The sequence below is a fragment of the Corticium candelabrum genome, chromosome 8, assembly GCF_963422355.1.
Source record: "Corticium candelabrum chromosome 8, ooCorCand1.1, whole genome shotgun sequence".
Taxonomy (NCBI): domain Eukaryota; kingdom Metazoa; phylum Porifera; class Homoscleromorpha; order Homosclerophorida; family Plakinidae; genus Corticium; species Corticium candelabrum.
The window spans coordinates 4,633,526-4,654,195 of record NC_085092.1 but is presented as its reverse complement, the minus strand read 5'-3'; the positions used below and the strand labels follow the sequence as shown (position 1 = coordinate 4,654,195).

Here is a 20,670-nt window from a genome sequence, read left to right as displayed (position 1 = left end):
CGTTGTGACACAAGTGCACAACGCTAGACGTACGACGTCGAGCCTGTCGACGTCAACGTTCCAGCGGCCGCATTTAATTGCTGCTGTAGACATGCAAATTTCAGAAACAGCAACGAATCGAGCTGTGGCCTTCGAGTTGTTCTCTACAGAGAAGCTAATGAGATAGGATTGCACTGTTTGCATACCAGTCTGGTCTTTAGTGAAGCATAAGAAACCAAATCCGGTCTCTAGATAGCTGATTTATGACTACGCGGCACACAGCGACATCAAAGCCTGTTCACCAGACCCCATTCGCCGAGAAGGATGATGCGGCGGAAAGGGGTCTGGCTACGCGAGACTAAGCGGTAACAGCGACGTCTCCTCCTACGGACCCATTAACCGCACGTACAGGAGAGTATAGACATCACTGGCGGATCTAGAGCAGTTTCCGTGGGTTCCGTGGAACCCCCTAAAATTTTATGTGACGTCATCACGCGGCGATGACCGCGTACCAGCAGTCGGACAGTACGAGTGAGTCGTACGGTACTCCTACTCTTTTTGTAGCTTACTAAACGCAAACATCGAACACAATGCGCCAATTCAGCACATGGAAGAACGTGATGAACGGCTTCACATCGTCAGTTGACATCTTTGTTTGGCTGCCCTAGCTAGAAAGTCGTCGCTTCACGAAGCTAGTCCTTTCAGACTTCAAGTAGCCAAGACATTCAAAAAACGTTGCGAAAACTTCTTTCTGTAAAATCAAGGCATTACAGGCTTGCAGCCAGAATAAAGTTGTGGCGGATGCGGCTCTGTGTGAGCCGCGCGTCCTCACATTTTCCAGGACGTGAAGGCTGAAAGGGCTGGTTGAATCAAATCGCGGCTTTTTGGCTCAGCTTGAAAATCATCACTTCTTTACTTCCTTGCAATGATAATGTTTCAAAGTAGTCATTTTCTATTTCATGAAAATATATTTGATGGTCACAACATTGACAATTTCATAAAACCATATATATCGATTATAGCTTTTTCGAAAGAAAAGAAGAGCGGTAACATTTGCCTGTCTAGCAAGACATGTAGGCTTGCAAAATCAATTCAAATTGTTCGGTACTGTAGATTCATTAATTAACGCATACTTCCGTTCTATGGAATAGATGATTAAATAGCTAATTTATATCTGGAGGCGTGGCTGATCCTAACCTTTGTGACGTCACGGAACCCCCATCCGAAAGTCCTGAATCCGCCGCTGGACATCTGCCTAGCTGGTGCACCCACTTGAAGAAGGATCCTGCTACACCACCGCTACGTGACTTTTCCGCGTATGCACACACTCGAGTCGCTCACACATCAATTTACTAGACAAGCAACACAAGTCCTATTGTTCTATTGCAAGTGTGGCGATAATGTCTATTCGGCATTTATTCACTCTTGTGCAAGTTTGGTAAAGCTTGTAGCATCTACGTGTGATTGTGCGACGAGGCGAGTCCTATAGATCATATTAATTTGTGATTTAGCAGTCGTGCGTGCCATTATTTCCGAAAGAGTGTAATCATTGTTTCCGATAGATCTGAAAGCCTGTTGAAGTGTGAGATCACTAGACCTTTTGAAATGTCTAGTGATCTCACACTCCAACAGCTTTGTCAACTCTTGCCACAACTTCAGAAATAAACATAAATTAAAACTGCGCACACTATACTTAGATAGTCTTGTACACGCAGTTGGAGTTAGACATCTAACGATGTCACGAGTTACAGCATTGTGGAAAATAATTCTCTCCAGTTTATTTCATATCAGTTGTCGCGAAGGTCTGTGTGCTGTAAATTGATTAGAACGTTTTGCTTGTCAATGAGCTGACGTGGTGTCCTAGATAGGTGTTTATCAAGTGGACTAGCGTCTTCTGTAACCTTCGCAGAATCTCTGACGCGTAAGACGACCTACAGATCATAGAAATAACGGTTTGTCAACCAAATCAATTGAGATGTAGGCCACATCTGGATATCTTGAATAGGTTTGCGTTAATGATAAAAGAAGCTTATTGACAAGTTTCTCCTAGCGCGCAAAGATGCCCAGCCCTCTTACTCGCATGTAGTTTTGAGAACGAACACGAGCAAAGGCGTGATCACGGTACATGTCCTACATAGCGTTAAGCCTGGTTTACAGCTGAAAGTGCTCGCGAGGACGTTTGCGACAACGCTGGCAAAGACGCCAAGTAAGTGTCAATTTTCTGACGCTGACGCTCTACCATTTACAATATCGTTTGATGAATGTCAGCGACGAGCCACTACACACTTGCTCGTCATAATCGGATACCATGGATACAAAAGTCTGTGATTTGGTTTTCATTGCTGCCGCACCAAGTTGTTGCGGAAATGCTTCCACATTTCTTGGAACCTGCTGCTGAGAGCCCGGTTTTTCGATACGTTTTAAACGTTTTTCTTGCGCCTCGCATCTACAAGCTACCATGACTTCATCTGCCACAATCAGCCGTGCCTATACGTATACACATTCGGTAACCTTCTCTTCTATAGTTTAATTCCGGTTATTTCTCTCCCGGATTTAATCTCTGGTTTGTCCATAAAAGGCACGTGATTCCGGTAGACGCTAGAGCACTTCCGGTTTGAACGCTTGAGTTGAAATTGAATCAACTCTAGCGTTGATGACGCTGACGACGCTGACGACGCTAGTGTCCTCGCCAACGTCATCTCTAGCGTTGCCAGCGTCGCCAGCGTCATACTGTAAACCTGGCTGGGAATGCATTGGAAGGCTTGTGGAGACGTGATGTAAGTGTGTGTGTGTGTGTGTGTGTGTGTGTGTGTGTGTGTGTGTGTGTGTGTGTGTGTGTGTGTGTGTGTGTGTGTGTGTGTGTGTGTGTGTGTGTGTGTGTGTGTGTGTGTGTGTGTGTGTGTGTGTGTGTGTGTGTGTGTGTGTGTGTGTGTGTGTGGTGCGACAGCTCAGTTGGTTAGAGAGTCATCTATAGAGTGTTTACATCCGGGACCTTAAAGGCTCGTAAGTTCAAGTCACAGTGATGGCGAGCTATGGCATAATTTCCTTAAACAAGAAACTAAGAGACATTTGCTTCTCTCAACTCAGAAGTATAACTGAATACCTGGTCATTGACTGGGGTCCTAAGCGGTCATCGGCTGTGAAGTGACATCAGCCACTGGGTTCTGGTGAGACTTCGGGTGCTCACACCACAGTTGGCTTCACAAGTCTGTGCTCCTGCGAGTGCCTGGCCCAGCTCCAGGAGTTTGCTAGCGCAGGCCCAGAGCTTCCTGAGTAGCGCACAAGGCCCAGCTTAACAGCTTAACACCAGAATAGTGTAATTCATGTTTGCGATTGCTCAGAATTGTCGGAAATAAACGGCAGAACTCACCTGTCTACAACTGCTGATCCGAAATCGATCGCTTTTTTGGTTTTACTATATTTATACGGAAATCGAACATTACGTAAGGAGAGATTGTATGTCTCGTATGCGATGACTCTACTTGACAACTACAAGCTATTTACGGACTTTGCGGTAATTTTTTAGCTAATATTCATTTTACAGGTAATACGTTTAGAAAGAAAATAGCGCGTATTTTCGTAATTCTTCGCGACAAAGCGATTAATACTAGCGTGTATACATGGTGCTCAGGACTTTGAAGACTTCTGGCTGTGGAAGCGACGGTGTAAACACAGCTTTAATTACTAGTCTTATTGAACAACGTACACACATGCATGTGTACAGTGAGTGCAACGTTTACAGGATAAATAATGGTTTGCGTTACATTAAATTATAATAACTTGCCTAGTTATATTATGTTAATTAAATAAGCAGATTGGTTTGATTCAACACAATTCGGTTTGTTTCAACACATATCAGTTATTTTCAAACAATTATAGGTTTACTAGATAGCAACACGTTTCATTTGTAGTGTGTTGTTTTAACACATGCGTAGCTCTTGCTGTCAACACATCACTACCGTGTCCATTCAACACACTTCGATGTAGATTCAACACATGTATTTTTGTTGTAATTAGGCTTGTTTAATTCAACACATGTGTTCTGTCTTGTTTCAACACTTATTGAATTATTATAACATGTGCGTTTTGTTTTAACACATGTGCACAGGGGCGGATACAGGGGCACCTTTGCCCGGAGACACCCGAATAGTTATTTAGCTGTCGCTGATGATCTCTCGCAGACCAGACCATGTCATGCGGTGGCTGTACTCGCTTGTTACCTCTCCCTCGCTGAGTTCCTCACAGACCAGTGCATGGTATTCAGTACATATACCTAAGGTCCTTCTACCACTGAAGTAGAACAACTGCATTCACGTATGCAGTGAGTTAAATTGCAGTCTTTTAAATCAAGTCTAGTATTGCACTCCCGGGAAGCACGTGCTTCAGGTACCCCATGTTGTATCCGCCTCTGGTGCAGTGTGTTGTTTTATCACACGTTTATTAGCAGTATATGTAGTTATATGTCACGTGCGTATTGCCTTAAACCACATTCGTGTTATTATAACATGTACGTTCTGTTCTAATTAACACATGTGTTGTTGTGTGTTGTTTCAACCACTTCTATTAGCAGTGTAACGTTTTACGTGTTTAGGCTTTACGCTAAAAGCGTAGCACCCTCTCCCACGTTTCCACTTAGAGCTACATTTACGTGCGAGCATCAGGATGAGTCATTCATGTGGCACAAGACGATTACACGAGATCACTGTCAATGCCCTAAACATATCGATGTTATTTTAGCATTGCAGTAAACTAATAGGTAGACATACCGCTCCCCGCAAGTCAAATTGCGTTCCTAGATTCTGATACGCATATCAGCTGCTGTTAACTAAAGGGTAAGTTTTCTGTTTTTTTACTCAATTCTTCGTTTCCGAATTCAAAGAACGCTACTCTTGCAACTCAAATGTTTGTCACTTTTGGCTACTCACCGTCCATTAGCTTAATTCATTTAATTAACACGCTGGTGAAAGGCCGTCCTCACGTGATTTTGCCGCGCATGCACACTCACACATCACTTTGCTGGAGAAGCAGCGCAAAGTCTTATTGTTTTGTTGCAAGAGCTGAGATAATGTCTATTCTGCATTTGCTCACTCTGATTGCAAGTTTGGTAACGCTTGTAGCATCTACAGAGCATACGTGTGACTGTACGACGAGGCAAGTTCTGTAAACCAGATTCTTTTCTAATTTGACAGCCAATGTAATTTTAGAAAGAGTGTAATCTTTTGTTTGTAGTAGAGCTGAAAGGTCTAGTGAGTTAACACTCCAACAGCTTTGTCAATCTCTTGCCACCACTCCAGCAGTAAGTATGACTTATAACTGCGCAAACTATAGTCTTGTAGACTTCCAACGATGTCATGAGTTACAGCATCGTGCAAAATAATTGTTTCCAATCCTTTTCGTACCATGCAGTTGTTGCGAAGCTCTGTGTCATACAAATTGTATTAGAACGTTTTGCTTGTCAATGAGCTGACGTGGTGTCATAAATGGGTGTTTATCAAGTGCATTAGTGTCTTCTAAGCTTCTCAGAATCTCGGATGCGTAGAACGCAAGTTGATAGAATGCAAATTATAAAATGAGCGGTGCTTTAATTTAAAGAAAGATCGATCGAGATGTAGACTAAGTTTGAAGTATCTTGACTAGATTTGCTTTAGATGCGGAACGAGCCTCTTGAGAAGTCTCTCTTAGTGCGCTATAGAAGAGGCTCCGCCCCTTTCATTTAGCGCACGTGTAAATGTTGAAAACTAACGCGCGCAAAAACGAGTGATTACGTTACATGACCTAACGCTAGATAACAGAATTAAAAGTTGACGTATGTATACGTATGCATGCATTGTCAGTAGATCACTTAGGACTCGATATTGATGCAACACGGGCACGCACAAAGAACTGTACATGTCATGATACTCCAAATAGCACTAATTATCTGCTTGCCGTTCCCTCTGTCTATCAAGACAGGGTATGCTAGATCTTTTCAATTTCCTTAATTAATTTATATTTTGAGGCACATACATTATGATAATAAAAAAAATTTGTTTGGCTGTTTGGTTTCCCGAGTACAAAGCGCAGCGTCTCCTAAATCAATAATATATATATATATATGTCAAATCTATTTAAAGTAGAGAGAATTTGGATTAATTATTAAAAACTGTAAACACTAGCTTTCATGCATATTTGCATTATATTACACATACACTGTTGCAACACACATATACATACATATATGTATGCAAGTATATACATACATGCACTGTATACATTGACAACATCATCATCAACAACAAACACTTAAAAAGCATCAATACTGATAGCTTTTATTTACAGCAGTAGATTAGTGTTCTAATGTGAATTTGAGCAACTCTTTGCGTTCTCTTTGTAGCCAACAACTGAAATTTCAACGCAAAATACAACTGCTTGGCGCTTTTCTCCAGATGAATATTTTGGAACAGGAAAAGACGGAACTCTTGTTGTAAACGAGCTTGACACTGTAAGAATAAATAAATTTGCTCAAGTTCTCAAGGTTACCAAGAAAGGCAGCAAAAAATTAAAGGTCAACCGTGTCAACATATTTACTGCTGGAAAAGAAGTTTACATTATTCAGATGAAAGGATCTAATGCTGGTGAATCAATGTTTGCAAGAGTGACGACTGTTGACTTTAACAGATCCTTTATAATCATCAGCGCGGGACTAACTTTTGATTGTAGCTCAACAGAAAGTAATCGTTGTCAAGTAGTAACGGTACCACATTTTGTAAGTGTCACCCTGAAAGATCAAGCAACAATTTCTGGCGCCTCTTGGAATGGAGAAACAGGTGGAATTATAGTTTTCAGAAGCAAAAACATGGTATGGAAATGTACGCCATTGACAACCTCTTGCTTTTCTACCTACTATGTTTATGGTGCTGTGTGTGTGTGTGTGTGTGTGTGTGTTTGTTTGTTTGTTTGTTTGTTTCTTTGTGTGTGTGTGCGTGTGAAGTTTATCTGTAGGCAGACGTTGGCTCACGGTCAAGCCAAATTTCTGCTTGTGGAATTGGATTTCGTGGAGGCACATACGGAGAAAATGGAAACAAATATGGTTTTCAAGGTAAGCAACATATATAGCAACAATAAAATATTATGGTAGGTCATCTATGTCCTGCACATCCTTTAAATCTACTTTTATATTTCTATCTATATCTATTGTATATTTATATCTATAGCTATAGTTATCGACAAACAAAATTATAATATTTCTGATGTCGTATACAAAATTCTAGAAGTAAATACCAGTCTACTTTCTAGTACAAAAAATTTTCGAAAAGTTTAGAGAAGAGCATTGTAACTCTACATGTATCGTTCTCCCTTTCTATAAATGCCACTGATGGCTTTACTATTAAAGTCAAAAGCGTCAAATTCATTACACGTACATGCAAAATTTTTAATTAGTTTAGAATTTTAATAAGTTGAATTAACAATTACTTTACTTATTTACTCAAACTAAGCAGTTAACTGTCGCATGTCTAGATCTTTGCTTCGTAATTTTGCTTAGGAGAGAGTTACACAGGATCAGCAAGTAGGAGTCATGCAGCTAACAGGGGTGGTGGTGGTGGAGGAAGTCGATATTCAAGTGGAGGTGGCGGTGGAGCACATTCATCTTCTGGTATGTATATACCTTGGCAAGTTCTACAATCTATTGTACAGATGTTGGTATAACTAACGTACACCATCTAGAATGTCTTATCTATTACTATGTTGCATACAAACATTCACGAAATCACTAACGTACATAAATATGCTACACATTTATCTATGTTGCTATAGGATCTGATGGCTCATACGGCAATGGAGGAGTAGCGTATGCCACATCTTCTCTGACAGAGAAAATATTCATGGGATCTGGCGGTGGCGGCGGTGGTAAAGATTCGACGTGTTGTGCTTTACCGGGAGCAGGAGGAAACGGTGGTGGTATTGTAATGATATTTACTCCTGTAATCATCGGATCAGGAGGAACAATTAGTTCATGTGGTGGTAAAGGGCAAGATGCCGGTCATAACTTTGCTGAAGGTGGAGACCAAGGTGGTGGCGGAGGAGGAGCTGGTGGTTCAGTTCTCTTAATTACTGATTCTGAAATACCCAAAAATGGATCAGTGAGCATAGACGTAACAGGAGGAGCTGCAGGAACAAAATCAAATGTCGAATACAGAGCAAATGCTGGCGGAAAAGGAGGATACGGAGTGTATAAGTGGTTGCAAAATACACGCGGACCAATGACTCTGTACTAGACAAACCAAATGAATGCGACCAATTGGAAATGAAGAATGACATTGAATTGACTAGATAAGGACACACATAATGCTTGCGTGACTAAAATCTCTAAACAGTGACCACGATTGCATGTTAGAGTAGATGGTAACGAAAACGGAAACAGCCGTTGAACGATGGAACTACAATAGCAAGCATTTAGACGTATACTGTACGATTGAGCAGTGTAGCTGGAACAAACGAGCACAATGCCCGTCTCAATTGTGTCTGTCTATACATAAACAATATACATACATACAGACGTATAGACAAACACGGATACACACAAACAATTACATGCGTAAGCGCTAAAGCGCGCGTTTCCAATGATATCACATTTGTAATCAAATTTTCACATAGTAATTTCACATCGCTATCATGACTAGACCGACAATGCATTTCTCTTTTCTCTTCTGCAGGTACCATAAACGCATAAAATTAAGTTTAACTATTTTTCTATTAATTTCAACTAATCTTAAAATTATAAGTTCAAGGTTTTAATTCATGTACTAATTTATGGATGAATTTCAATAATCGAAAATTTGGAGAAAAAACTAGAACGATCTCAGAACAAACAATTCAATACAACGGGCCATACCAACAGTATCATTCTAGGTGTAAATCTATATTTACTCAGTAAAAGGCTGTCTCATTGGAATGTCCGGTTAACAATATAGATGTTCCTTTGGAATGACAGGTTAGCAATCAGGATGTCTAGTCATCAATCAAATCTTTTTGGAGTAAGTTGCTACTCACAGTAACTGTACTGGAGTTGCAGTAAGAATGTAGAGGACAGTCATAATGTTGGAATAACTCTTATTATTGCACAAACACGAACAATAATCTAGACCAGCCTGGTTGCAGACAATGACTAGGTTTGCGCATGCTCAAATACCTCTTGAGCCATCACAGTGTACTGTACTTCCCGTCTCACTAAGAGTAGGCGCTCGCCTCTTTCGCCACTATCTATGGATATATTTAAAGTTTAACAAGAATTTTCGCAATTTTTTGTTTCCAAATTTCAAAGAACGCTTTAACTGTTAGAACGATCATTTGTGTAGCATGTAATTGTAAAACTGCGAAAGATTGGAGTCCTGAATGTGTCAAAATTTTAGGTAAGTGTAAATATAAATTAGTTAGTAATATTGTATTTTTTAGTCATTTTGCAAATTGAAGCAATTGATAAAATGTTATTTATTTGATAGGTTTACTGTACCATGAGAGCCATTTGGTTCATCTTCGCTCCAATTCTTTCTCAACGAAATCCAATTCCGTTTGCAGAGATTTGACTCGATGTTGGTCCCACGCGTACCTACATACAATTGTGTGTCGCATTACAATTCTAATAAACGACACACAGAAAGGATCTAAAGTACATACTATTTGTTTGCTTCTAAAGACTATAATTTCACCACTATCTCCATTCCAAGGAGCATCAGAAATTGTTGCTCGAGCTTCCCATGTGACATTTTCACAAAGTGCGGTAGCGTCACTGCTTAACAGAAATTACTTCCTGTTGAGTTGCAATGAAAGGTTCACCTTGCGCTGATGGTTATAATAGGTTTTTGTGGTCAACAGTTACTATTCTTGCAAAAATTGATTGACTGCCATTAGATCCTTTTATCTGAATAGTGTAGACTTCCTTTCCAGTAGCGAATTTTTCTGTACTGCCTTTGATGAAAACTCGGAGAACTCGAGCATATGTTTTCATTTTTATAGTCTCGGCCTTGTTCACAACGAGAGTTCCGTTTAGGTCAGTGACGAAATAATTAAGTAGCAGTGGAGTGCACTCGCCAGTAGTGACAGTAGTGTGCGTTGAAGTTGTACTTGTTGGCTACAAATACAAGAATAGTATGTGTGCATATTCAATCTCACGTTCGTCTAGAACACCGTAAACTGTAGTGAAATCTAGAGTAGTACTATATATACATAGTTTGTACGACTGAGTGTGTGTTGTGCGCATGCATGTGCATGTGTATGTTTGTTTGTGTGTGTGTGTGTGTGTGTGTGTGTGTGTGTGTGTGTGTGTGTGTGTGTGTGTGTGTGTGTGTGTGTGTGTGTGTGTGTGTGTGTGTTTATGTGTGTGTGTGTGTGTGTGTGTGTGTTTGTTTGTGTGTTTGTGTGTGTATGTGCGCGCGCGCCTGTTTGTGTGTGTGCGTGTGTGCGTGTTTGTCTCTGCGTGTGTGTGCGTGCGTGCGTATGTGTGCGTGTGCGTGCTTGTGCGTGCTTGCGTGCATTTGTGCGTGCGCGCGCGCGTGTGTGTGTATGTGTGTGTGTGTGTGTGTGTGTGTGTGTGTGTGTGTGTGTGTGTGTTTGTTTGTGTGTTTGTGTGTGTATGTGCGCGCGCGCCTGTTTGTGTGTGTGCGTGTGTGCGTGTTTGTCTCTGCGTGTGTGTACGTGCGTCCGTATGTGTGCGTGTGCGTGCTTGTGCGTGCTTGCGTGCATTTGTGCGTGCGCGCGCGCGTGTGTGTATGTGTGTGTGTGTGTGTGTGTGTGTGTGTGTGTGTGTGTGTGTGTGTGTGTGTGCGCGCGCGCGCGCGTGTGTGATACAACGAATGTAGACCACTTGCATGCCATTCATTCTTACATCGAAAAATTTGTTTAAAAGACATTTTGCTGTTATTCGGACCAGCTAGCAGCCGTGCATTCATGGTAATAAGAAATGCACTTTTCTGTCTATTCAGTGTACAAGGACTAATTAAAATATTGTCAATGCACAGACAACGGTCCGCTTTTAGACGTCTGCAACTTGTGCCACGTGTATCGACCAGGTGCTCCTTTTCCGCCAGGCGTAGGATACGTTGCACTTGATGGTTTTCCTCCAGCTCCACCTGCCACGTCTATACTTACGGATCCATCAGTAGGAACTCCTAAATAATTGGTAACCAACAGAATCGATCCACCAGCGCCTCCGCCTCCACCACCTATTTCTTCCTCGGTGATTGGAATCTTGTGGCCTGCATCTTGACCTCTAGCTCCACGCGAACTAATCTTTCCTCCAGATCCAGTGATTTCAGGTGTAAATATCATTACAATACCACCACCGTTTCCTCCAGCTCCGGGTGTGGCACAGCATTCTTGATCTGTGGCTGCGCCTCCACCGCCACTTCCCATGAAAATCTTATCTGTCAACGAAGACGTTCCATACGCTTTTCCTCCGTACGCTGCTACTACACCGTGAGCGCGAGGACGTTCACCTATGTACGTACGTATATACATGTAGGTTAAACTGCAGGAACTTATGAACTGGAATGACTATGTTTACCACTAGAGAAATGTCCTCCGCCGCCGCCTCCCCCGCCGAAATATGTGTTTGTACTTACCTTTCCACCACCGCCGCCGCCGTAGTTAGCTTGAATGGACTTGGTTGCTGATCCTGCATAGCTTTCTCCTTCGTACACAAACACGTTGTTTGCATTCACATCAATTTTTAAGCGATTATATATTACTTGTACTACCCGCCCTATGGGCGGTGGTACGTAATTAATTAATTAAACTGGCGGTTAAGCTAACAGCGTCAGCTAACTGGACAGGCCGGCTAGCTGCTGTAGCATGTCGATTCGTTGATACTTCTTGATTGGCGTCGCTCCGGTTATTGTCTATACAGACAAAATGTAGACACGACACACGCATACTATAGCTTATACTCCCCGTATCTTAATTAAACTGCAGCCGGCACATCTTGCATTTTCTCTTCCCACATTACATGCGTCTGCAGACGCCGCAGCCGACGCTACCGCCACAGACCGTGAGCCGCTGCCGGCTTACTCCAACTACAGCCAGCGCATCCAGACGATGCAGATGATGGCGCATCCATACGATCAATGCAGATGAAGCGCAGACCAGGGCACATCACATCCGCATACTCGATGAATTGAATAAACAAACTGCAGCGCATCTCAATCTCCCGCGTTGTCAAACACGTCACATCCGCATACTCGGCACTTCCGCGAAGACACAATCGCGCAGCAATCTAATTTTAGGTTCATTTCAGCCCCCAAAGCAATACGACGCGACCGTTCGTCTCAGACTACGCATTTTCCAGCATCCCCAACTCAGACTCTTCCCATCTAAAACGTCATGACCTATTCGTGCAGAATGACGTCACTTTCGCGAAGACACATTCAGTAACACATGGACGCATGCACGCACAAGCTGCCCGTGCATCTCATTTCAGGCCGCCAAAGTCTCGTTTCGGGCCTCGGGAGGCAGTCGAGGCGAAATCCGACGCAACCATTCGTCTCGAACTTGCGATCTCGACCGGCCCACCGCGTTTCGCGACGATCCGAGACCGGCGTTGTGTTGATCAGCGCGTTACAGACAGAAGAACAGACAGACAAACATGTGGACAAACGGAAGTGGGTGTTCCCGAGCGTTCGCGTATTATAGTAGGATTAGTATAGTTGTAGATACTCTAAAGCGCGCGCGCGCGCTTGTGTTTGTGTGTGTGTGTGTGTGTGTGTGTGTGTGTGTGTGTGTGTGTGTGTGTGCGTGTGCGTGCGTGCGTGTGTGTGTGTGTGTGTGTGCGTGTGTATGTGTGTGTGTGTGTGTGTGTGTGTGTGTGTGTGTGTGTGTGTGTGTGTGTGTGTGTGTGTGTGTGTGTGTGTGTGTGTGTGTGTGTGTGTGTGTGTGTGTGTGTGTGTGTGTGTGTGTGGACTAAACCTACTTGGTTTTGAAAGCAGACATATTCTCAACATCTACAAGGGATGTGCATGGCGCATGTTGGGGCGCTACTCCAACCGTACCATATTGTGCTATTTGCAACGCTATAGCCCAGGAACCGAAAATCACCGCGAGGAGGTTGCGAGCCTCATGTTCGTCGTCTCGTAAGTCTTGAGTCCTTTTTTATTCGTTGCCTTTGAATTAGATTGAGGATCTCGGTCATTGAGAAGAAGCGTTGCCCTACGATACACGCATAGAGTTGGCCAAACAGTAAAGCTAGGATCTCATCGATTCTCCTACAACGTCGCCTTGTTTTCTTGGACATTTCTCAAAGATGACCAATGATCGCTCACACAAGCAGCTTTTTATGTCTACTCCTTTAGATTGCTATCGCAATGTTGCATGGTAGACATACAGAATCGTCTTTGGAATAATATTGTGTCTGGTAACCTCAAGCAGTGTAACTGGAAATCTTGCAGGGAAGAAGCTGAAAAGCGCAACTCTTGGCGCTCCATCATCAAACGCAAGTGCAGCGCATTTCAACAAAGAAGCAGAAGACAAAGAGAAAATCATAAGTTGATAGACCATGACCGTGAGAACAACGACTTGCATGTACACACAGTGAGTCTTCTGCGCTGTGCCAACCCTGCATGGCTGTTTATTTCAGGCATCTAACAAGGTTTTTTGATAAGTCATCTACGTATTCATTCTACCGCCTCAAGGATTCCATGTCAGCTTGGTCATCAAACTTTCAAACAACAAGGTATTTAGTGTTTTTGTCGAGACAGACCTCAAGCCGTGTAGACTTGATGTCCTTTTGGATTGCATCTCCTGTACTCTCATGGTAAGCATGGAGCACAATCAGCAAATGAATAGATGGTGTGTGTGTGTGTGTGTGTGTGTGTGTGTGTGTGTGTGTGTGTGTGTGTGTGTGTGTGTGTGTATGTGTGTGTGTGTGTGTGTGTGTGTGTGTGTGTGTGTGTGTGTGTGTGTGTGTGTGTGTGTGTGTGTGTGTGTGTGTGTGTGTGTGCGAGCATGAGTGAGCGTTCGTGCGTGACACACGGTGTGCATTAATTTCTCTGTTCTTTTTGACTGATTTACTGTGTACCTTGATATCCGTCTTCAATCAGCTTTCTCCCGTGTATCCCTCCACGAAATCCGATACCGTTCCCAGAAACTTGACTAGACCTTGGTCCCACATGTACCTAAATATTATACGTAGACAATATATTCTGTGTACAACATTGCACGGACGGTCAACATACTGGTAGTTTGCTCCTAAATAGTAGGACTCCACCAGTATGTCCATTCCAGGGTTCGGCAGAAATTGTCGCTCGATCTTTCAGTGTAACTTTCAAAAAGTTGGGAACAGTCACTACTTGACAGCGGCTGACTCCTGTTGTAGCACAATTGAAAGTTAATCCTGCGCTGATGGTTACAGTGTTGCTCCTGTTGTCAACCGTCTGCACTTTTGCAAACATTGATTCACCAGCGTCAGTTCCTGACATCTGGATAATGTAAACTTCCTTTCCGGCAGCAAATATGCGGGAATGGTAGACTCTCAGTCTGTTGCTGCCTTTTGCCGCTGTTCGGAGAACTTGGGCAAACTGGTTCACTTTCACGTTTGTATCATCGTTGACAACAAGAGCTCCGTCTGCACCTGTGCCATAATAGACAGAATGTGGACTGCACGAATCGTCGTCAGTTTGAATTGTTGACTAGATAAAATAGAATAACTGTTAGGTCCCGCGAAAATTACAAAACATCTTGTTTATTATTATTTTATTAATAAATATTAATCAAGTTTATATTTGATGTTATAGTGTCTTTGCGAAGGTTTCAGACAGAAAATGTTTATTTAAAAACGTTTCGTTAGCTTCGGGATATACAGTGTACCTATATATCTATGACCCGGATTTTCACGTTGAGATTAGAATCACTTACTCATGTTAGTACTAGCTCCGCAGAGGCGCAACTGTGGGGGGTTTAGTGAACTCAACTCATGAGTGCGCGGTTGTTTTCAGAATTGCATTCGCCGCATTGGATGCTACATTGTAAGTTACATGCAGCACTTAATTAATTAAATGTTACTTTAATTTGATATCAAACTTTATCAATAATATCAAAATCCAAGATTTGCTACGCCGTCGCTCCCCTGTTTCTTAATTTGCAGACAGACTTGTAATTAGAACACCTTTCTTTTGTCACAATTCACATCAAGCCTCTAGGCTGCTCAATCCTCATTCTAACTAAATCTCTAGAATTGTTGTGATATCTTTTGAAAGCCGAAATCTTTCAGTCGCGGGAGCATGCACTCTTATCATTACAATTACAATTGCAACGGCTCTACAGTAGCGTGTTTAAGTCTGTTTTCAGAACGTTCTGTCAAAGACAGAATTGACTTACCCTCTGGTCTTTGTCAACTTTGAGGTATCGACAGAGCTCTGTGAGTGTGACGTCGCCAGGATTGTCAGATCTATAGCAAAAACGATACACGTTACTCTTGCCGTGCTACTTCGTTCTTTACGATTGCTGCTCCGTAATTCTAGAAGGTAACGGCATGTCTTCGATCTCGTCAACATACTTCAGTAGACACGTGTCTCCGCTACACGTTGTCAAACTTGTCAAGGCTGCAACAAGAGTGAACGACAGTAACCTGTACATGCTACACTAATATAACTTCGCATAAACTGAACGGTACACTCTTTGTTGTTGCATTTATAGAATCAGGTAATACTACCGGGTGTAGTAAAATGAGACGGAAGGGAGTTCACTAGAAATAATCACTAGCATTGTCTATTACCGATGCCCGGTTATTCCCTTTTGCAAAAACTGCGGTACATAAGTTACCGATTTTTGTACAATACGGAATTCTAGACCATTACGTGAATGAATAGGAGCTTATCACGTGGGCAAACGTATACTCCCACATGAGCCCGTCTCTTTAGCTAATTAGTTGGGAGAGCTTGTTGCAGAGTACGACAATAACAACTGCGACTCTGTCGACATTCGTAAATTGTTTACCTCAATTTTTTTCTACCGTGCAAACATAATGCGTGATTGTTTGTTCTGCCTTTACGGAGTAATTAAACAGAAGGGTATCTATTGCTTTCCGCGAGATCTACGAGAATACAAAAAAAACGAGTAATGCATGTGGGCTAGAAAACATGGTCGGAGAAACAGGAGGCTAGTTTTCATCACATTCCTGCTTGTGTGAAGCAATCTACTTGGAAGTAAGCGTCTCTTTGGAGCACGTGATTCAGAACCCATGCATGCACTAGACCTCTGCTAAATAGATTTGAGGTGCTCAAAAATTCTACTAATGTTTAGTAGTCCAAATGTTTGAGATTGTCCAATTTGTCCTGTCTAAACTATGCTTTTGAATAATAATTAAAGATAACCTTTATTTAGTACATCTGGTTTAGTGCTAATTAGCAAATTTTGTGAGTAGTAGATTATCATCACTGAGTTATACACTGAATCTATTCTGGCACAAGTTCAATGTCACAAGATGTCTTTTCAGTATGCCAGAACTCTGCATACTTGTAAACTGTGTACCGACTACGATCTTGTTAATTGTAAGAGTTTAGATACATCAGTTATTATCAACACCATACACTGCTTAGTGCTATATACAGAAGGTTCTTTGGATATCTTCACTGGACTAATCAACATTCTTTCTCACAACTTCATAACTGTCTCAGACTCAGAACTGTGTCATGAAAAAGATTGTTTTCTCTTTGCCAACATGTTAACATTTTCATAAGTTCTCAGCATAACTCTCCTAAGAATAAATGTAAAAATAAAGTTTTTGTGCAATTTTACTTAATAAAATCATCAATCATCCCATCCAAGATAAAGAATCATTATATCTGCCAATCAAGAATTTAGAAACGGGGTAGGAATACTCTCTTGTTAACTGCCAACAAAATGTGAAAATTCAGAGTCATCACGTTGCATGCTTGAAGTGCTAAAATAGCCAATTTAATTTAAGGCAGGACTTGATTTGATTCAATTTTATATCTATCCCATTTAATTAATCAGATTAAGGACATTTCCATACAAAATTATATCAATATGCTATTTTTAAACCACCAGCTATAACGAAAACCCTTCGAGACCTTGAAAAGGGTTTTGTGGAGTTTTAGAAGGGGTTTTGAAAACCCTCCCGGGTAACTGTATCAGTAACCCTACAGGATTTTAGAAGGGTTTTCTTGTGAAACCTCCCAAACCCCCAAAGAAACCCACTAGGGTTTTCTGTCGGATTCCCTGTGTAATTGGTGTAACATGCTCTAATGAGCACACCTGGTGTGACCTCTGCCTCATACTCACTTCCCAGTTCAGGCTTACGGACAAGTAGAAAGATAGACGTACGATAAGAAAACATACTCTTTGATAGTGCACGTAGTCTGACTCTTGAGTGTTCGGATCATGCCATTTGGGTGTGACCATTCAATGTCCGGCCAACACAATATGCCGCCGGACATGGACAGGTTCTAGCCGGACTACATATGTCCGGTGTCCGGGTGTTGGATTGTCCTCTGGTAATCTGTGTAAGCCTGTGCTGTCACTAAAAAGTTTTGAAGCGTGCCACCAAGAGAGATGTCACGACGTGACCATTACGACTCTTTGAATTACGGATCGACGTCGCGAGGCGCCCCTCTGAAGGACAAAGTTCATCTCGACGGATTTACGTCGTCCGATGGCGAAGGATATCAATTGTCTGGTGGTCAGTTATATAATTTTCGACACGCTGCCGCGATATTGTCGTAGATTTCTCGGTTTTATGCGTGATTTCGCGATGTCACGTGGATTACCACGTGCTATTTCCGTCAGCTAAGACGTTGCGATTAGTAAGAGTTGTACTGCGCATGCTTTAGTTAACACGTGGACAGTGAAATTTTTAAGAATCTTAGTATAAACGAAAGGCTTTGACAGGACATGCCAGAAACGATTACACAATTAGTTGAGGGTGTCTACATTCAATTTGATAAATTTCTTCAGTTAATTAACTAATTATTTATACATTTATTGATATTAATAACAACATAATTTTATATAAAAATTGTGCTTGTTTTATTAGAGGCTAACGATTTTGACTCTCAGTGTCAGGAGATGAGTAATGCTTTTCAATCCATTTCCAGAAACAGTCAGTGAGATTGAAATAGTCACGTGATCATGCTGTCGACTCTCGTTTCGTTTTCTAGCTTCACAGATGGAGCGATTAGTGAGACAAATTGGAACGCCAAGTGATGCACCTGGACTAAGGCGGCGACTGTAAGTGACATTGACAGAATTGGTTCATCCCAATATTTTAGTAGATTTCTGGGGAGAACACTGCTAAGCAACGTATTATATTATTATGCTGCAATAATATTCTATTGAAATTGATAAATCCTAAAGGCAGAACGGTATACTCCCTGAAGTGGGCGTTTCCTAATGCCACGCCCACCACCTTCATTTTCTTTCAACTTTCAACCAATGTTGCTTGCAATAAAAGGCTGGATAGTTCTCTGCGACACTGACATGGTTCATGTGCACTTTGCTAACATTTTATGTACTTACACATGAACAACGGGGAGTGAAAGCATGATAGTTGTGTGTGTGTGTGTGTGTGTGTGTGTGTGTGTGTGTGTGTGTGTGTGTGTGTGTGTGTGTGTGTGTGTGTGTGTGTGTGTGTGTGTGTGTGTGTGTGTGTGTGTGTGTGTGTGTGTGTGTGTGTGTGTGTGTGTGTGTGTGTGTGTAAATTACAGCATCCATTATTTGATTTCGCAAAATTTCTTGTAATTATTGACATCAACATTTACTTCAATTTTTGTATCTGGTGCACCGTATTTACTACTTTATTTAGTTGCACTCTAATATAACTGTTACAGTATACAGTATTGTCGATTATGCACTCACACATCTTGTGATCATCAACTCTAGATTTTGCCTGATGCTTCCCTCAGTTGCCTAGACATTTGGGTCGCTCATTGATTCCCTACCATTCATGCAATTACTGTACGTCTTGACCAATCATGTAGGTCTGTCCAATCAAAGCAAAATTGTGGTCAGTCATGAACACCATTAGGACGATCAATAACCAATGACCGACCGTTATATTCCACTCTGCTCTGCGTTTTATCACAAATTGACTGGATAGTGGCGGATGAAACTTTCTTGTTGAACTCCTTGGACGTCTTGACTGTTGTCTTCATGTCGCATTCACTGGCCACTGTGGCCGTATGCATTCGCATTTCAGCACGGTTGCGGCCCTAACGCGTCCTCCAGTTCCTGTTCTGCGCAAATTCAAAGTGTTACAAACTCCCACATTATTCTGCCCAAATTCGAATTATTAAACTCTCACTGTCACATTGTTTATACACTGTCTGTTACTAACTAACTGCATGTCATGCATGCAAATGAATGAGACGTCTAACATGTTACGTTATTGTCACGAAGTCTTTTTCTTTTCTAGGGGTGATTTAAGATCGAGTGTCAAAGAGGAGGTATCAGACACTGCTCAAACGTTGAAGAGATTAGAAGAAACAGCACGTGAACCCGGCCGTGTACTCACACTCTTTAACATTTTGGGCTGTAGGTATTTTAGTTAATATTGATGGCAATTGTTAGAGACACGAACGACTGCGTATTGAGAGGTTGAAAAGCGAATATTATGATACGACAAAACGGTATCGAAACCTTCTCAAGGTAGTGTGTGTGGGGGTGCGTGTATGTGTGTGTGTGTGTGTGTGTGTGTGTGTGTGTGTGTGTGTGTGTGTGTGTGTGTGTGTGTGTGTTTGTGTGTGTGTGTGTGTGTGTGTGTGTGTGTGTGTGTGTGTGTGTGTGTATGTGTGTGTGTGTGTGTATGTGTGTGTGTGTGTGTGTGTGTGTGTGTGTGTGTGTGTGCAGTTTGTGCATTTTATTTTTGGGTTCTGATCCGATTGTTTGTTAAATTTTTGCTGCTGAGATGTACTTGTGTTCAGTTCGTCTTGTTGTGAACTAGTTGAGTATGTAATCTTCTCCTATTGCAGATTTGGTTGAAGCCAATATTACAACGGTTAAAATTAGAGTCGAAGAAGGAAACCAACAACTGAAATCGGCTACTAAATATCAGGTTTGACATGAAATATAGATATGCAAATGATATAAGGTTAATATAATATATTTTATTTAATTGAGTAACGAATGAATGAAACTGTGAGGCAATGGTAGTCTCGTCGCGAACTTTTTTGGGGCCCACTTTCTTCAGTACCCGGATAAACGTCCCGTATACGCTGTAATCTGCACGTGCCATAAGCCCGTCCTTCACGTGCCGGCTTTACGTAATCCGCGCCAAATCCAGTCAAAAGTGCGTTTAGTCCCGCCTGTTTTCTTTCGCGCTCTTTTCGCTGTCGTGACATGTTTGCCAAGTTTTCGAGCTCTTTTCTTACGACATTCAAGGGCAGGTTAGCTAGTGAAGCCGTACGTATGCACACGTACATGAGACTCAATCTGCACTCCATCACGTGTCTACTTCTTTTTCAATGCATCTAGGTCCGCTAGACACCTAAACAGGCAAGATTGTACGATACTGACCTTTCCCAAAGTGAGTCCAGAGAAGGGCCAGCTCATCACTGTGCCCAAAGCCACTCACTTTAGCGACCCACACAGTAGCCCAATGATGCCCAGTGAGTCTGCATGCAGAAATCTGGCTGGAAGAATCAATGAGCAGGCTGGAGACAACACTCAAGCCGGTGCATTCCTATTTGGCGTATTCAATCTTGAAGAAAT

The 20,670-nt window shown here is 42.0% G+C and overlaps 2 protein-coding genes across 2 annotated transcripts; both read left to right on the top strand.

Annotated features, from left to right (window-relative positions):
- The first annotated feature begins 3,451 nt into the window (after positions 1 to 3,451).
- LOC134182899 (PE-PGRS family protein PE_PGRS4-like) lies at positions 3,452 to 8,463 on the top strand. The gene is made up of 5 exons (XM_062650340.1): positions 3,452 to 3,493; positions 6,353 to 6,817; positions 6,961 to 7,057; positions 7,502 to 7,612; positions 7,774 to 8,463. The coding sequence occupies exons 1-5, from the start codon at positions 3,452 to 3,454 to the stop codon at positions 8,232 to 8,234; spliced, it is 1,176 nt and encodes a 391-aa protein (XP_062506324.1). The 3' UTR covers positions 8,235 to 8,463.
- A 9,009-nt stretch (positions 8,464 to 17,472) lies between these two features.
- LOC134183809 (syntaxin-7-like) lies at positions 17,473 to 20,039 on the top strand. Its single transcript, XM_062651382.1, has 6 exons — positions 17,473 to 17,644; positions 17,999 to 18,064; positions 18,123 to 18,192; positions 19,376 to 19,466; positions 19,531 to 19,608; positions 19,932 to 20,039. Exons 1-6 carry the CDS (start codon positions 17,518 to 17,520, stop codon positions 19,992 to 19,994), a joined length of 495 nt encoding a protein of 164 aa, XP_062507366.1. The 5' UTR covers positions 17,473 to 17,517; the 3' UTR covers positions 19,995 to 20,039.
- Positions 20,040 to 20,670: the final 631 nt, after the last annotated feature.

Coding starts and splice junctions, on each gene's coding strand:
- LOC134182899 (XM_062650340.1), top strand. CDS start 3,452: ATGACTCTACTTGACAACTACAAGCTATTTACGGACTTTGCG. Junction 3,494..6,352: donor AGCTATTTACGGACTTTGCG/GTAATTTTTTAG, acceptor TTCTCTTTGTAG/CCAACAACTGAAATTTCAAC. Junction 6,818..6,960: donor TTTTCAGAAGCAAAAACATG/GTATGGAAATGT, acceptor GTTTATCTGTAG/GCAGACGTTGGCTCACGGTC.
- LOC134183809 (XM_062651382.1), top strand. CDS start 17,518: ATGTCACGACGTGACCATTACGACTCTTTGAATTACGGATCGACGTCG. Junction 17,645..17,998: donor AGGATATCAATTGTCTGGTG/GTCAGTTATATA, acceptor TTGTTTTATTAG/AGGCTAACGATTTTGACTCT. Junction 18,193..19,375: donor CCTGGACTAAGGCGGCGACT/GTAAGTGACATT, acceptor TTTCTTTTCTAG/GGGTGATTTAAGATCGAGTG.